Here is a 16,832-nt window from a genome sequence, read left to right on the forward strand (position 1 = left end):
TGCTGAGCATCTCATGACTGAGATAGGAGGGGGTACACCCCAGAGCGTGCACGAGGCTGTCAGTTAGGACAAACAAGGATTCTGTGTCTCGCAGAGAGAGTCGGGGACACCTGTTTGTGCAGCTGTCCGGCCGTCTAGACTGATGTTTTCTGGACAGACTGACAGCAGCTGCTCCCGTCCCCCGGCCCAGCGTCCACGTGGTGCAAAATCACCAGTAACACCGTAAATGTACTAATTACTCCTACAACCATCGCGTGATATACTGAGCACCAGCAGCGTCACCAATACACAGTTCAGAAGTTCAACTGCACCAACAAGTGTCACCGACACACACTGGAGGCGGCCATCTTGTGGGTGAACCATATTAACCCATCAAACGACCTAGAAAGTGACTACTGGATCAGAATGGCTGCCTCCGCGGTGTACAGGATCTACTTTCATCAGAATGTGGCACCAAACACAAATACACCTTTTATTTGTTGCTATTTTACTTAGAACATAAGATTTATAGAAATAAACATCTATTCGTTCCTTTCATAAACTGGTAGACGGACCCGGCTGACCAATCCAGTGCGTACAGAGACGACAGTACGACTACCGCCATATTAATAGCAATAAGTAATAAATACTAATAACAATTAGTAAATACAAAATAAACTTAAATGTCTGCCTTGATTTAGGATATTGGGCAGAAGGTTTGAACTCTGTTACAAAAGATTTTGCCACTTAAAGAAAATTCAAACCCTAAATTGTTCATTAATATAAAGCAGGAGAGGACATAAATTATCAACTCTTATTATTAATCCCGGGAGATATAACCCTCAGTATAACGTGTCAGGGAATAAGGATCTGTATCCGGATCGGCAAATCTGAAGCATCTTGTTATAAATCCTGAGGATTGTGCCAAATTCAGGACAAATCCTGCATTAGATTATCCGAACCCTAAATAATCAGGGCCTGGTTCATCAAGGCTTTGTGTACTCCCAAATTCAACAAGAAGAGATCTGAAGATACGTCTCAGGGGCAAACGCTGGACTTGTAGGGAGGGGTTTCCATGCTACACCGTCAGAGGGCGTGGCCAGCGCGCTTCAGGGCGTGGCTATATTTGAGACGGTTCTTGGCTGCTCTCCTACTCTTCCTATCCCCATAATATACACAGGCAATGCTGCGTGCACTACTGTTAGGTGCACACAGCTCTCCTTTTTCGAGCAGAGCCGTATGAAACGAGACATATCTATCCCTACAATCAGGACAAAGTCCTGATTGTGTCAGAACAGTCGGCTCTCTCCTACCTGTTCTTGCTGCTTTCAATAATTGTTGGGGAGAGATGGCTGTGAACAGTGCAGACGGAAACGATCTGCACACAAGCTGCAAAGTGGATGGTCCTGGGCAAGGTCCAGCCACCTAAAGCATACAGTAGCCCAGGCTGAGATGGGGGTTTCCAGACACTAGGGAACCCCCCCCCCCCTCGGTTTGCCTATGTGTCTGGTAAATAATTTGAGTCTAGGTCCGCTCTGCTCTACTGCATAGGACACTGCAGGATACGTCCAATACATACGTGAATATAAAAGTCGCAAAGAACACACAGGGAAAAATAATAATAAATGTCACCTGGTAATAATATAGACATTAATGATAAAAACAGTTTAAAATAAAGGTCCTGAGATCTAAAAAAAAAAAAACTTAAACGCTGACACACCCGATACATGTAACAACGTTTCTCTAAACCGGTGAGAATTAATGTAAGACTATTTGTACGTAAATCATGTCACTGGTGGTTATAAATATCAGATATGGATCTGGTATATGATATTGTAGGTATTAAAAGAGACTTGTCACTTGCACACAGTGGGGGCAGCTATTTACGTGGGTTGAGCCAGTCCGGTGACATCACTGTGACATCACTGAGGCTCTCCCTGATTAATATTTAAGAGGTCATGAATATTAGATCAGCTCACACAATAGCTGTGTGTAAGTTTTACTTTAAACACAGAAACGAGTCCTGTTGTTACATTTCTCATTGTTCCACAGGAGCCACTGTGCCAGCATTCTGCATTACTCCTCCCCTCATTTGCATATATGAGCCCCTGGCATTAGGTCCGGGAGGGGACATTAATGTAACTAAACAAACCAAAAATAATATTCCTGGGGCAAGCTTGAGTATGACGGCCGCATTGAAATAATACTATTAAATAACGTGGTACCTGTACAGCCAGGAAGTCGTCCTCGTCCGGCAGGATCCGGTACGTGTGCACATGCTTCTGAAACCTGCGGAGGGAAGTGACACAGTGAGATTATTACATGTGATCATAGGGTTAGTACAACATACATGATCTCCAACCTCTAAGGTTATGTCATCACATAGGGATCGCTGCCCTCACGTATTACAGCGAATCCACCAGCAAACTGGGATTTACAACATGAACTGTGCTATACATCCTACTATAGGAATATAATGATAATATGTAATATTATTTAGACATTTCTCTATTCTTTAATCGTACATCTCCATCTGTGGTAATAGTTGTCCCTGTCTTTACTGGGGAATAGGAACCTTTAACAGTGACTACAGACTGGCGCAGACAGCGTCATACTGAGGAGCATGAGGTATAAACACAGTTATACAGAGACAGCGGCGCTCGGCGTTATACAGAGACAGCGGCGCTCGGCGTTATAAAGAGACAGCGGCGCTCGGCGTTATAAAGAGACAGCGGCGCTCGCAGTTATACAGAGACAGCGGCGCTCGGCGTTATAAAGAGACAGCGGCGCTCGGCGTTATAAAGAGACAGCGGCGCTCGGCGTTATAAAGAGACAGCGGCGCTCGGCGTTATACAGAGACAGCGGCGCTCGGCGTTATACAGAGACAGCGGCGCTCGGCGTTATACAGAGACAGCGGCGCTCGGCGTCATACAGAGACAGAGGCGCTCGGCGTCATACAGAGACAGCGGCGCTCGCAGTTATACAGAGACAGCGGCGCTCGCAGTTATACAGAGACAGCGGCGCTCAGTTATACAGAGACAGCGGCGCTCAGTTATACAGAGACAGCGGCGCTCAGCGTTACCGAACTTTACACATTCAGTCTTCTGACTGGAGACAACACAGACCCCTCCGTCTGCAGTGTGTGACTGGATCACTAGTAAATAACTTATGGTATCAATAAATTGAAAGGAAATAGAGCAGGGCGCAAATTTATAGAATTGCATAGGCACTTATTTTTTTTATATATTGTGAGATAGGAAATCGTTATCTCTGAGACCAGGGTAGAAAAGTTGTTTTTTCTGTTTAACCTGCTATAGGATATGACTATTTCTGATGTATTATCCGATACAATGAGCCTGTGTTTACCAGGCCTTTGATGTATTGTGATGTGGGAAACTAGCTTGTTTTGGTTTTTGTTGTTCTGTGTGAATATGTATCCGAACGGTCTGATGAAAGGCCACACGTTAATTAGATCTTTTGATGTGGAAGGTCCAACATTGAAGGCAGGAACTTTAATTAAGACTGGCTCCTGGTTTCTCTGCATTTGAAAACCAGGTGTAGGACATCACAGTGGTTCTATTCATAGATAAGTATACATTTTGTTAGCCTTGAAATGCATGTAAATCTATGTTTGTGTAAATATAGTATATCCTGATTCTAAACTATTCTAGACTATTTCTGAACTGTATAAAAGTTGATCTGTGTGAGCATGTAAGTGTTCTTCTGAGTTCAACATCTGACTTGATCACCGATACCTCTGATCAGTGAGAGCAAATAAACATCTTGCTTCAAACACCTGCTTGGAACCATCTTCAATATCGTTGTATTCCTGTGATTAGACCCTAAACCTAATCCATTCTCTGGCTGTGTCTGAGGTTTTGGACCCAAGCGTTTCCGGTACCACCGCTCTGCCTGCTACCCAGCAGCCCTGGTTAGTGTGATAGGCCAGGGGGGATCCATTCACAGCAACCCGGATCCATAGTGTCACAGTGTGCATTTATTATTAATGTATGTAACACACAATGCAGAGTCATACACAGCACACGCATACTGAGCTGACATGTTTATGTGCAACCTGGGGGGAGAAGAGGCAGTCCGCAATGCCCGTGAGGGCCACTTACCTGGGGGCCAGGTGTGAGAGGAGGAGACTCTTGTTGTATCCCAGCCCGGCCTCATACCGCCCCCCGCCCCCCAGAGTTACCAGTACACACAGTGCTGCCCCCCCCCAGTGTTACCAGTACACACAGTGCTGCCCCCCTCCCCCCCAGTGTTACCAGTACACACAGTGCTGCCCCCCCAGTGTTACCAGTACACACAGTGCTGCCCCCCCTCCCCCCCAGTGTTACCAGTACACACAGTGCTGCCCCCCTCCCCCCCCAGTGTTACCAGTACACAGTGCTGCCCCCCCCCCAGTGTTACCAGTACACACAGTGCTGCCCCCCCCAGTGTTACCAGTACACACAGTGCTGCCCCCCCTCCCCCCCAGTGATACCAGTACACACAGTGCTGCCCCCCCTCCCCCCCAGTGATACCAGTACACACAGTGCTGCCCCCCCCCAGTGTTACCAGTACACACAGTGCTGCCCCCCCCAGTGTTACCAGTACACACAGTGCTGCCCCCCCTCCCCCCCAGTGATACCAGTACACACAGTGCTGCCCCCCCTCCCCCCCAGTGTTACCAGTACACACAGTGCTGCCCCCCCTCCCCCCCAGTGATACCAGTACACACAGTGCTGACCCCCCCCAGTGATACCAGTACACACAGTGCTGATGCCGCCTGTCTCACCCACAACAAATATATTTTGAGTGCCCGTGCCAGCAGGTTCTCACTGGTTGTCAGAGGGACATATTCCTGGCACAATATACTATGCAATAAATGTTGGGTAAAATAAAGTAATGAAATCAGTTACACACAGAGACGCTATTACTGTCCCACTTATTAATATTTCCAACAGCGACAATGGTCCGAATGTGATGACAGAGGATGAAAGTGATGAAACATTGCACGAGAACAGGGAATCTGCGAGATACTGAGCCTCAGATGCCACTACCCACAATGCCACGCTGCTCCGAGCGCCCATATGGTACCAGGGAGGATACTGAAGATAGGTCAGAACCTCAGGCCGGATGCAGGGGCCCCACACTGGAGTCCCCCCACATTGTTATAACCACAGATTTCACGTGTCACCCATTCAGAGAACAAACTTAGGCCCTACGCAGTGATTCCCAAACTTTTGCAGTTCGCTGCACCCTTAGAGTCTCCAAATTTTTTCAAGACACCCCTCCAAAATAATTACTGAGCAGTCCTGTTTTTAGAAGTAGTTGGGTCAAAAAATTGTAACAAGTATTTAGGTCACGACAGAAATACTTATTTAGTTGTGTGCAAAAATGCCCCCTCTGCAACCAGGCACACTGCCCCCTCTCACGTTGCCCCTCTGCCCTCTGTCCCCTCCTCTGCCCCCCTCCTCTGCCCTCTGTACCCCCTCCTCTGCCCCTCTGTACCCCCTCCTCTGCCACGATCCCTCCCACGCCAGCCATAGAAAAAAGAAGGAACACAGAAACTTACCAATCCGCGCAGCGCCGGAACCCAGCAGCCCTCTCTCTCCCGCAGCTGTCACTGACGTCAATATTCAGTGACAGCTGCGGGAGAGAGGAGGCTGCTGGAACCCGGCGCGCGCAGATTGGTAGTTTCCGTGTTCCTTCTTTTTTTTATGGCTGGCCGCGGCACCCCAGTGACAGCTTCGCGGCACCCCAGTGACAGCTTCGCGGCACCCCAGTGACAGCTTCGCGGCACCCCAGTGACAGCTTCGCGGCACCCCAGTGACAGCTTCGCGGCACCCCTGGGAGCCGTGGCGCACACTTTGGGAACCGCCGGCCTACCGCCTAAGTTTGGGGGGGAAGAGGAGAGACAGTGGCGGAGGCGAAGAGGAGAGAGAGTGGGGAGGGGAGGGGAGAAGAGAGAGAGTGGGGGGGAAAGAGGCGAGAGAGCAGGGGGGGAGAGGAGCGGGGGGGGGGGAGGGGGAAGGAGAGAAGAGAGCGGGGGGGGGAAGAGGAGAGAGCGCGGGGGGGAGGGGAAGAGGAGAGAGCGCGGGGGGGAGGGGAAGAGGAGAGAGCGCGGGGGGAGGGGAAAGAGGAGAGAGCGCGGGGGGGGAGGGGAAAGAGGAGAGAGCGCGGGGGGAGGGGAAAGAGAGAGAGCGCGGGGGGAGGGGAAAGAGGAGAGAGCGCGGGGGGAGGGGAAAGAGGAGAGAGCGCGGGGGGAGGGGAAAGAGGAGAGAGCGCGGGGGGAGGGGGAAAGAGGAGAGAGCGCGGGGGGAGGGGAAAGAGGAGAGAGCGCGGGGGGAGGGGAAAGAGGAGAGAGCGCGGGGGGGAGGGGAAAGAGGAGAGAGCGCGGGGGAGGGGGAAAGAGGAGAGGGCGGGGGAGGGGAAGAGGAGAGGGAGCGGGGGAGGGGAAGAGGAGAGAGAGCGGGGGAGGGGAGGGGAGAAGAGAGAGAGTGGGGGGAAAGAGGCGAGAGAGCAGGGGGGGGAGAGGAGCGGGGGGGGGAGGGGGAAGGAGAGGAAAGAGAGCGGGGGGGGGAAGAGGAGAGAGAGCGGGGGGGAGGGGAAGAGGAGAGAGAGCGGGGGGGGAGGGAAGAGGAGAGAGAGCGGGGGAGGGGGAAGAGGAAGAGAGCGCGGGGGAGGGGGAAGAGGAGAGTGAGCGGGGGAGGGGAAGAGGAGAGAGCGCGGGGAGGGGGAAGAGGAGAGAGCGCGGGGGAGGGGGAAGAGGAGAGAGCGCGGGGGAGGGGGAAGAGGAGAGAGCGCGGGGAGGGGGAAGAGGAGAGAGCGCGGGGGAGGGGGAAGAGGAGAGAGCGGGGGAGGGGAGAAGGAGAGAGAGCGGGGGAGGGGGAAGAGGAGAGAGAGCGGGGGAGGGGAAGAGGAGAGAGAGCGGGGGAGGGGGAAGAGGAGAGAGAGCGGGGGAGGGGGGAAGAGGAGAGAGAGCGGGGGAGGGGAAGAGGAAGAGAGCGCGGGGGAGGGGGAGAGGAGAGAGCGCGGGGGAGGGAAGAGGAGAGAGCGCGGGGGAGGGAAGAGGAGAGAGAGCGGGGGAGGGGGAAGAGGAGAGAGAGCGGGGGAGGGGGAAGAGGAGAGAGAGCGGGGAGGGGGAAGAGGAGAGAGAGCGGGGGAGGGGGAAGAGGAGAGAGCGCGGGGGAGGGGGAAGAGGAGAGAGCGCGGGGGAGGGGGAAGAGGAGAGAGCGCGGGGGAGGGGAAGAGGAGAGAGCGCGGGGGAGGGGAAGAGGAGAGAGCGCGGGGGAGGGGAAGAGGAGAGAGCGCGGGGAGGGGAAGAGGAGAGAGCGCGGGGGAGGGGAAGAGGAGAGACGCGGGGGAGGGGAAGAGGAGAGAGCGCGGGGGGAGGGGGAAGAGGAGAGAGCGCGGGGAGGGGGAAGAGGAGAGAGAGTCGGGGGAGGGAAGAGGAGAGAGAGCGGGGGAGGGGGAAGAGGAGAGAGAGCGGGGGAGGGGAAGAGGAGAGAGCGCGGGGGAGGGGAAGAGGAGAGAGCGCGGGGGGAGGGGAAGAGGAGAGAGCGCGGGGGAGGGGAAGAGGAGAGAGCGCGGGGGAGGGGAAGTGGAGAGAGCGTCGGGGGAGGGGAAGAGGAGAGAGCGTGGGGGAGGGAAGAGGAGAGAGCGCGGGGGAGGGGGAAGAGGATGAGAGCGTGGGGGAGGGGAAGAGGAGAGAGAGTGGGGAGGGGAAGAGGAGAGAGAGGAGGAAGAGGCGAGAAGGGCGACTGGAGAGAGAAGCGGCCAGAAATACTCCATCGCCCTTTCAGACAAAGTTGCAGTAAAAGTTCGGCAGAGCTGAACAATGTATTTAACTTTAGGTTTCATATAGGAGAATGTTAATTATTTCTTTCAGATGGGCCCAATATAACAAACAGTATTACAGGTGTGTGTACAGTGTGTTTATTCATTAAACCAAAGTTGTGCTACTGATTGTATCTTGTTTATATGATATACAGTCCACCCCCACAATAGATACTGAGATATGTAAGTGTGTTCTTATAAGACATGTGGTCACCTACATATATCTACCCACAATTCCTAGTTGCAGGACGGTGGTCTTTTGCATATCTCTACCCACAATTCCTAGCTGCAGGACGGTGGTCATTTGCATATCTCTACCCACAATTCCTAGCTGCAGGACTTTTGCAATGTCTATTGGGTGTGTGTGGAAATTCTTCCTATCCTGTACAGCCAGCTCTCTATTCTTCGTTCCCACACCTTAGACGAGATTGTAGCGATGGGACAGATATAAATATTTATGAAAGGCTGTGCATATGCACGAGATAACTGAAGAGCTAACAGTTAACTAAATATGTCCGCACCATGCTGCCTTCCCCTCAGCTGCAGCCGCTCACCATGTCAGGAGGGAGGGGCTTTTCTAAAGGAGAAATGCATTGTGTGGATTGGTAGATTCATACACGTAGACAGGACCAGTGACATCACAGCAGCTCAAACAACTGCATTCTCAGATTGATTTGTTTGTTTTACCCATCAGATTCCACTAGGACACGAATGCTCATTTACAAGTGGTGAACACCCACTTTCCGGAAACACTCATGAGGAGGATACTTGTATATTTTTGGGTTTACAGCTGCTACTGAAAATGCAGTACTCCCCCCCATAGAACCCCCCTTCATAAAGTAAAATACGTCAGTTTATTTAAAGAATTTAAAATACTTTTTAATACGGTTTAGCTTAGTTTATATGTTAAATGAATCATAGAGTGATGGGACATCGGGGCCATCTGTTCATTTTCCACCTAAGCCGGCTCATTTAAACTGTCCTGCACAATGAAATCATTTTTACCATAAGTCGGAGCAATTCATTTTGCATTCAGCCAGGACTGCGCCGATTCACCAAGCTCCTCCTATCGGCAAAAGCAAATATTCGCAGCTCCATTTCCAAAAAATGGGAAGTAAGGGTTGGAGGGCGGTGTCACAAAAGAGAATTATCGCTGCAAATCTGCACAACTGTCATAAATGAGATTGGCTTATAGATAAGGGAGGAGCTTCCGCCGTCTATCGCGTCACAGCGGCAGAAACCGCAAAGTAAGGACGAGCCTAGTCCGATCACTACTTACTATGGGTATAAGAACCCCACACGCCTCAGTGAGCTGGCTACATTCTCACTATATGGGGGATAACTTATAGCACAAGTAGGCGGAGCCTGTTCCCTGAGTACACACAGGCAGACAGACTGACAGGGTGAGGGCAAAAAGATATTCCTGTCATAATATACCTATGAAAGAGAAAAGAACAAACCAGAACGTCAGCTTGATAAAGTCAGACCTGCACGTTCTATTTATACTAACGCAGACTGTGCATAATCTTAAAAAGCAGAAAGTGTCTCCAACATAAACAGACACTTCTGTTGTTTTGGTTTTTACTGATCCCTAAAAGGGGAAGTGTGACTCTGTTTGTAACACTTTGGAGTGCTACATAGGGCAGTGCTTACAACCCACTACCGTGATCTGAATGTATCTGGGAGAGCGCGTCCTACTACGTCCTTATTAAAGACACTCACAGCGCGCTGAGGCACGTTCTGTGTATATAGCGCTCCGGGAAGGAGAATATATTCCATTATGGGAATAAAGCCCAGAGATTTGTCAGTCGGTGGGAGACCCCCAGTCAATATACATTAAATATGCGTATACTCTGTCTGTACTTGTTGTTAACCTATATAAATTTACTCTAATTACGCAACTGGATCGTTTAAATAACGAACACACGACTGAACGTTCATTCATCCATGTTGCTTCAGTGAAATTCCTTCAACATGAGGAACAGAGGTAAATTCCCAGCCTCCAGGACAGGCGTTTGTGGCATTACTGAGATTCTGGATTCCTCAGTAAACAGCCCTGAGGCTGAAGACAAGTTGGCTCCTATGTAACCCATACAAAGATGGCCGCCTCACACACCTGCCCTTCACGTCACATGACCCTGGCCGTTCCTCTCAGTACACACATATGGAAATAATTTCTAAGTACTAATTGTTCAACCTTCCTTTATGTAAATATGCCTGCAGCATCAGTCAGCACACAGATACAGGGACACAATCACAGAAATCGGAGTGGACCGGTCGTATACACACTATAGAGGTATTTTGTTGGCTCAACCAATATTTAATCAATTCACAAGGAACCAGTGCCATTATTGAGAGATAAATAGAGCCATGTATATTAGAGCTATAGTGAAAGCAGTTGGTTGCAGTCATCTGAGCTGCTGTGACATCACTGCCCCTGCCACTTTACATAAATCAACCAGTCCACACAGTGCAGCTCTGTAAAGCAAGTCTACAAACCTGTCAGTCATGTTGTGTCTGCTCTGTTAGATAAGCTCCTCCCACCTAACACGGCAGCCTGCTGCAGAGTTGTGAGAGCTTGGAGGACGTATCATGTAAAGTGTAAACAGGCCGATTATTTAATGTAAATAAAGTGGTTTTACTGGCTCTTTAAGGAGCAGCTAGTTATAGTCACTAACAGAAAGCGGAAATCCTCAATACTTGTAAAAGGGGTGAACAAATGACTTAGTGAGTGGCCATAACCAAGTCACCAGCAATTAGAAACTCTTAGTCTGGTGGATTCGGAATAGTGCAAGATATAATTAGATAAGTGATAACGTCTGATCTATCCTGTGACATCATATCGCTGGGCGAGGTAAGAAGGGTGTTTTATAAGCAGCCTGACTATCATTGATGTCCTTCCCCTCATTTATTTTCACCATTACATAAATATTCTGTAAATAAGAGGTCTGCTCTCCAGCTGACCTTGCCAAACTAGTGATTACCGCTGTCTGTTTGTCGTTAAGCTGCATTTTGTTAAGTAAACACTTTGGGTTCCTGAAAACTCCCCTCACACAATGCTGATGTATTATTTAATAATGTGATTATTCATCAGCGGCTGTGCTTACACAGGACATGTGTGTATCAGGGAGACAATGACCGCGCAGACGGCACAGGTGTGTTCAGCAGTAAGCCTGGTACTGAGTGTCAGCTGTGTGCCGCACCTTACAGCCTGGAATCTGGACTGTGATCCCAATTACTGTCCCAGCATTATACCGTCACACAGACAGTGTTATCTGACCCGGGTCATTACAATGCGCTGTTTTCTAGTCTTTGAAAAAACAAAAAGGAAATGAAATCTAAAGTGAGGAGAAAACATCCTCGAGAAGCGGCATTTAATGTAATATTGTGTCAGTAACCCGCAGAGCAGCGCCACCCAGTGGCGAAATTGTTAGGAAAAAACTGTAAAACGCTTAGTTGGATTTACCATGGGGGTCCCCCGATCTCATTCGTTAAGAGAAGTCACCCAACTGGTACGTTCCTTTAATAATAGGCTAACACTGGCTCCTGATAATCTGATTGGCTGAATAGCTTCTGGATGTTGGTTCAGCCCATAAAATGGCCACCCCCAGTGTATAAAGGACACATTAAAAACATTGTCCCTTCTGTACTGTTACATTTGTAGCTCCGCAGATTGATCATGAGGTATAAACACTGGGTGATTGTTATACAGTTATTTATACCACACAAAGCAGCTGATATGGGGGGGCGACCAGATGTCACCCGGCGTCTCTCAGAAACCTCCCCCGCTGCCTCCAGCACAGCTGCCACAAAACTCCTCAGAGCTGGGGGAGCAGCCGGCCGACGTCTGATGATCCAGGGATCAAACCTGAGGATACGCCTGATGGAGAGAGCGGAGGAGACTGAGGAGAGGACCCCACCACACACAGGACACGTTATTTAGGATATTGATAGGGAAATGACACCTATTCATAGAAGGGTTTAACCACAACTTCCACTAGAACAGCTCTCAGGAAATCACAGAACTGAATAGATGGCTCTCTCTTCCTTTTTCTACCTGTCAGAATGCAGGGCATCGACACTCAAGAAAGTAACAGATATACACACTAATTATATATATATATACACACACACACACACAGACATTTAACAGTTTCTGGCTGAAAATTAAGAATATGATCCGCTTCTGTACGTCACTAAGGGCTCGTACAACCCCCCATCTGATATAAACATGGACAACCCCTCGTACTCTGTCCTCACAAATAACAGAGCCTTAGAGGGGCGCTCTGGAGACCTCCATCCACCGTACTGGACCATTTACACGATGAACCTTCCTATAGCCGCCATTGTATTATACTGAGCGGTAACTGAGCACTGCGGACGTTATAGAGACCCTCCGCCCAATTATTCTCCATTCCTCACAAGTACGGGAACGGGAGGGATATATCAAGACGGACAGATATGACGTGAGCTACGACCATAGGCTGTGAACCGAGGTCCCGTCTGGCTGGGTGACTCTCTGTGGATACCGGATAGATGACGTCACCTACGACACCTGAGCATCCTGTTAGACACTGGTTAAGGCCGGGAGAAAGCTGTGAGACACTACTACTAGGCACCATAGTCAGGGAAGGTTCCTGTACCAGACCACAAATCACCTAGGTCTCTAAGTATTCGGTTGAGGGCATCACACGGTCTCTTTGTTAGTTCACTAACTAATTTGGGTTTTTCGGGAGTGGGCTTAGCAGACGATACCCCTGGGATGTGGTACCGGTGATTCCCTGTATGTTGTGTGCTGTGACCTGTTGTACAAAGATCCCAGTAACAGTAACAAGGAATAAAGTGAAGTCTACAATAAAAGTTATTATTGTTCATCAGTTACATAACACAGTCACTACCCCGTAACCCTAATAAGAAGGTTAGAACACCTCCTGGTTCTCTCCCACACTCCAAAAACATACCGGTAGCTTAACTGGCTGCTGATAAACTAACCCTTGTCTGTCTGTGGTAGGGAATTTAGACTGTAAGCTCAATGGGGCAGGGGACAAATATTCTCTCTGTACAGCGCAACGGAATTGGTGGCGCTATATAAATGAGGACAATGAGACGGTCACACAAGAAGGACTATCTCCTGATCTCAGCAGACCCTCCCCCTAAGGACTATTGTCTGATCCTCAGCAGACACTCCCCTTAAGGACTATTGTCTGATCCTCAGCAGACCCTCCCCTTAAGGACTATTGTCTGATCCTCAGCAGACCCTCCCCTCTAAGGAGTAACTGTTTTGTAGAGTGGAGCAACATTGTTGCAACAAATATAACAACTAACACTACAACAGGCCGCCCTGTGTACTGCAGCAGAGAGGGAAGGACCAATATCTTCTCCGACTGCAACTGACCCGTGTTAGCTGATAGCTCACAAGTAGATAGGCTACATACAGGTTTAATGCGTGTTTACTTTTTAATCGAACAGAAAAGTTAACTACAGTAATTTGCAAATCCTCTGATTATCAAGTGAGGGTCAGGGGTGAGATTTTGTTCCCCCCACACAGCTGTCACATAGGAGACATCGGCCTTCGAGTAATTTGCTTATTCTGTCAGATCTTACAGGGGAAGTGAGGCTTCTCTAGTTCCTCTTTATGTGTCGTCTCAGGAAAGCAGAGGCGGGTGCACGAAGGGGTGTCCGATAAGATCCCCCCCCTGCACGTCTCACATGTGTACTGAAACCAGATCACTAGACAGACCCCGTGCGACAAGGGAGGGGGTCTGTCCGGTAACACGTGTTATATGACATCATCGTGATGTCATCTGATCTGGGAGAGCCAGTGGGGGATTCCCCCGCAGGTCGGGGGTCTCAGCCGACCTTCTGGATCTATGTACAGAACACTTCTCACCGGGAAGTCTGATCATGTCCATGGAGAGATCACACAATGACAGGAAGGGGCCGGATGTGACGTGTAATGTACACAGAACACGCACCGTTACTACAGACTACACAGTGATACAGCCAAAACGTTCAGCTATATCCCCCCTTCCTCTGGTGGCCCCCTCCCCTCTCACTGCTCTGGAATCTAGGCGGGATGGAGGGGGGGTACACTTGTAGGGGGCATAAAGCAGTGTGACCAGACCCTCCGTGTCCTCAACACAAACTGGGACTGAATTGTCACCTTGTACAGTTTATTATCACACAGCGGCCCCTGCAACACAGATACTATATACACAGAGCCCCCCGCACAGCCCCCTGCCGCTCTACAACGTCCGCGCGGAGCCCCCTGCCGCTACACAACGTCCAAACGAAGCCCCCTGCCGCTACACAACGTCCAAACGAAGCCCCCTGCCGCTACACAACGTCCAAACGGAGCCCCCTGCCGCTACACAACGTCCAAACGAAGCACGCTGCCGCTACACAACGTCCAAACGGAGCCCCCTGCCGCTACACAATGTCCGCGCGGAGCCCCCTGCCGCTACACAACGTCTGCACGGAAGGGACTCGCTAGTTACAATGTGTGATCTATTCTATCACTGATCACCATCAGAACTACAATTTAACCCCGTAAGAAGCAGAATAGGTCACTATCCCCTGCTGCAGTCACAGCAGGCAGTACGGGCTCCTGCATGGGGCAGCAGAACCGCAGCCGTCGCAGACAGACTGTTTAACACAATTGCACATGCTGGAAAAGTGCCTACAACATAGAGAAATAAAAACCCGATCATTTCCCTATAGATGGGAGGTGGCGGAGGTGCGAGGATGGGGGTGAACGGGGCACACCACAAATTCAGCCCTGGGGGCAACAATAAATCCGGCCGTTCTTTTGTTAACACTCCGATACCACAGACTGTCAGACTGCGGGCAGAGCCGTCTTACCTCTGTGTCTGTATCACCCAGTGTTTATTACAGTGTTTGTTCCAAATAGTAAAGCGCTATAGAATTTGTTGGCGCTATATAAATAAATGATGCTTCTGCTTTAACTACATAATAATATAATATGTGCCAGTCACCTACACAAACCAGGGGCTGCAATTTTACAGGCTGGACCAATAGTCCAATGCGGATTATCTATTCTGTAGGGACCAATGACATCGCAGAGGCAGCCCGCCATTCCTGAGTGATGTCACTGGCTCTTAGCGAATGGGAAGGCTGCGTTCTCAGGGGCTCCGCTGTGTGTATGTGATCTTTATTAGACTGCTCCTAGCAATCAGCACACAACACAGATATATGGCCAAATCCTGCCTTTAAATCATTTGTGTCACCATCAATATATAGATGCATAAGGTATGATCAGATTGTGCTTTGGGGCCACATGTGGCCCTCGCATTCACCGTTCAGTGCCTGTCTCAAATAGTGGATGGGTTACCACTTCCTATATCTAAATAAAAATGTAACACATTGCACTAGTGTAAGTGACAAATGCAGTCATTAATTTTTAAAAAATCAAGACTATAATAACATTTAGAAAGGAGAACAGAGTTATGTACAGATCATAAACAATGTAGTATTTCTTTCAATCCAGCTTGTCCCCCTCCCCAAAACAAATGTGGACCTTACTCGGTATTAATCTCTGCAAACTCAACCTCTTCAAACTTGTATGACATGACTGCTCTAAAGTGCAAGCTCTTGTGCGCCAGATCCTCTCGTCCTTTCATTAAACTCAGATTATTTCACTTCCTTCCTTTCTGGTTTACTAATTTATGATGCACAACCTTCCATGGCACACTCATCACCCACCGCCTGTTACATTGGCATGTATCTGCATGCTATATATATATATTCCTTCCTTTACTACAAGCGGTGCTGCAGTATATGTTGGCGCTACAGAAAAACAAGGGTATCATTTAATACAGAGCTATGTAACGTTATGAACCATATAAATGATAAAACAGTGCCCTAGGAGAGGTAATACTTACAGGACACAGAGGGCATAAGCCCCAGTGACACTCTCGCTGTCTCGTACCAGGAAGCTGCCATCCCTGCCAGCCTTGGCCAGCAAATCTTCAGCAGCTGCACGACTCAGATCCCGGTGGTACCAGGGCAGGGCCATGTTCCCTGGGGCCCCCTGGACACCAGCGCAGCCAGAAGCCATATCCAGCACACAGCAATGAGAAAATCCAATTTAAGGACAAAGAAAAGTCCATCCAGACTGCAGCTTGGACACTTCTAGTCAGCACCACAGACAATGATACAACAACAACAACACAATGTCAGCAGCCAACCAGGGAGCTGGGGGCCCTCAGGCAACAAAGTTTAGGAAACTTTTAAAAAGTTGTGCAAATAATAGAAAAAAGTTTCTGAAATGGAAGAAGCAGAAGTTGGGTGGGATGTAGTGAGGTGGGAGGTGGGGTGTAGGGAGGTGGGAGGTGTAGTGAGGTGTGAGGTGAGGTGTAGTGAGGTGGGAGCTGGGCCCAGACCCTGCAGCCCCCAGGAGCAGCAGCATCCACTGAGGAATAATCCCAGATCCAGTCCCGGCAGATGAGGGGGGTCCTCAGGGCGGGGGGGTGACTGTGCCCCTGTCCTCGGTGCGGGGGGTATCACTGGCTGCCCGGCCTCCGGGGCACTGGCTGGCACGGGACTGGCACCAGCTGGGAGGGGGCTGGAAGCAGCCGCATGTTGTCGCTGCGATCTGTGGTGACCCCGCTGCTCCGCTGCGTCAGAGAGGAAACTGCGCTTCTGCCCAACTCCTCCCCGCTGCTCCTGCACAGCTTCCTGTGTGTCACACACTACATCACACACACTACATCACACTGCTGCTCCTGCACATCATCCTGTGTGTCACACACTACATCACACTACTGCTCCTGCACATCATCCTGTGTGTCACACACTACATCACACTACTGCTCCTGCACATCATCCTGTGTGTCACACACTACATCACACACACTACATCACACTGCTGCTCCTGCACATCATCCTGTGTGTCACACACTACATCACACACACTACATCACACTGCTGCTCCTGTGTGTCACACACTACATCACACACACTACATCACACTGCTGCTCCTGTGTGTCACACACTACATCACA

General features: G+C 49.9%; 1 protein-coding gene across 2 annotated transcripts in view; it reads right to left on the minus strand.

The window, feature by feature from the left end:
- The window catches only part of INPPL1 (inositol polyphosphate phosphatase like 1), a 54,232-nt gene extending 37,746 nt beyond the window's left edge, over positions 1–16,486 (minus strand). Inside the window, exons 1-2 of one of the 2 annotated variants that reach the window (XM_075198352.1) lie at positions 15,711–16,482; positions 2,205–2,268 (exon numbers count right to left, since the gene is read on the minus strand). In XM_075198352.1, the coding sequence (XP_075054453.1) occupies positions 2,205–2,268; positions 15,711–15,886 (240 nt within the window). In that variant the 5' untranslated portion in view covers positions 15,887–16,482. Of the gene's footprint in view, positions 1–2,204; positions 2,269–15,710 lie in introns of both variants that reach the window. The other variant, XM_075198350.1, reaches the window with a different exon arrangement.
- Positions 16,487–16,832: the final 346 nt, after the last annotated feature.

This window comes from Mixophyes fleayi, chromosome 2, assembly GCF_038048845.1.
Source record: "Mixophyes fleayi isolate aMixFle1 chromosome 2, aMixFle1.hap1, whole genome shotgun sequence".
Classification (NCBI taxonomy): domain Eukaryota; kingdom Metazoa; phylum Chordata; class Amphibia; order Anura; family Limnodynastidae; genus Mixophyes; species Mixophyes fleayi.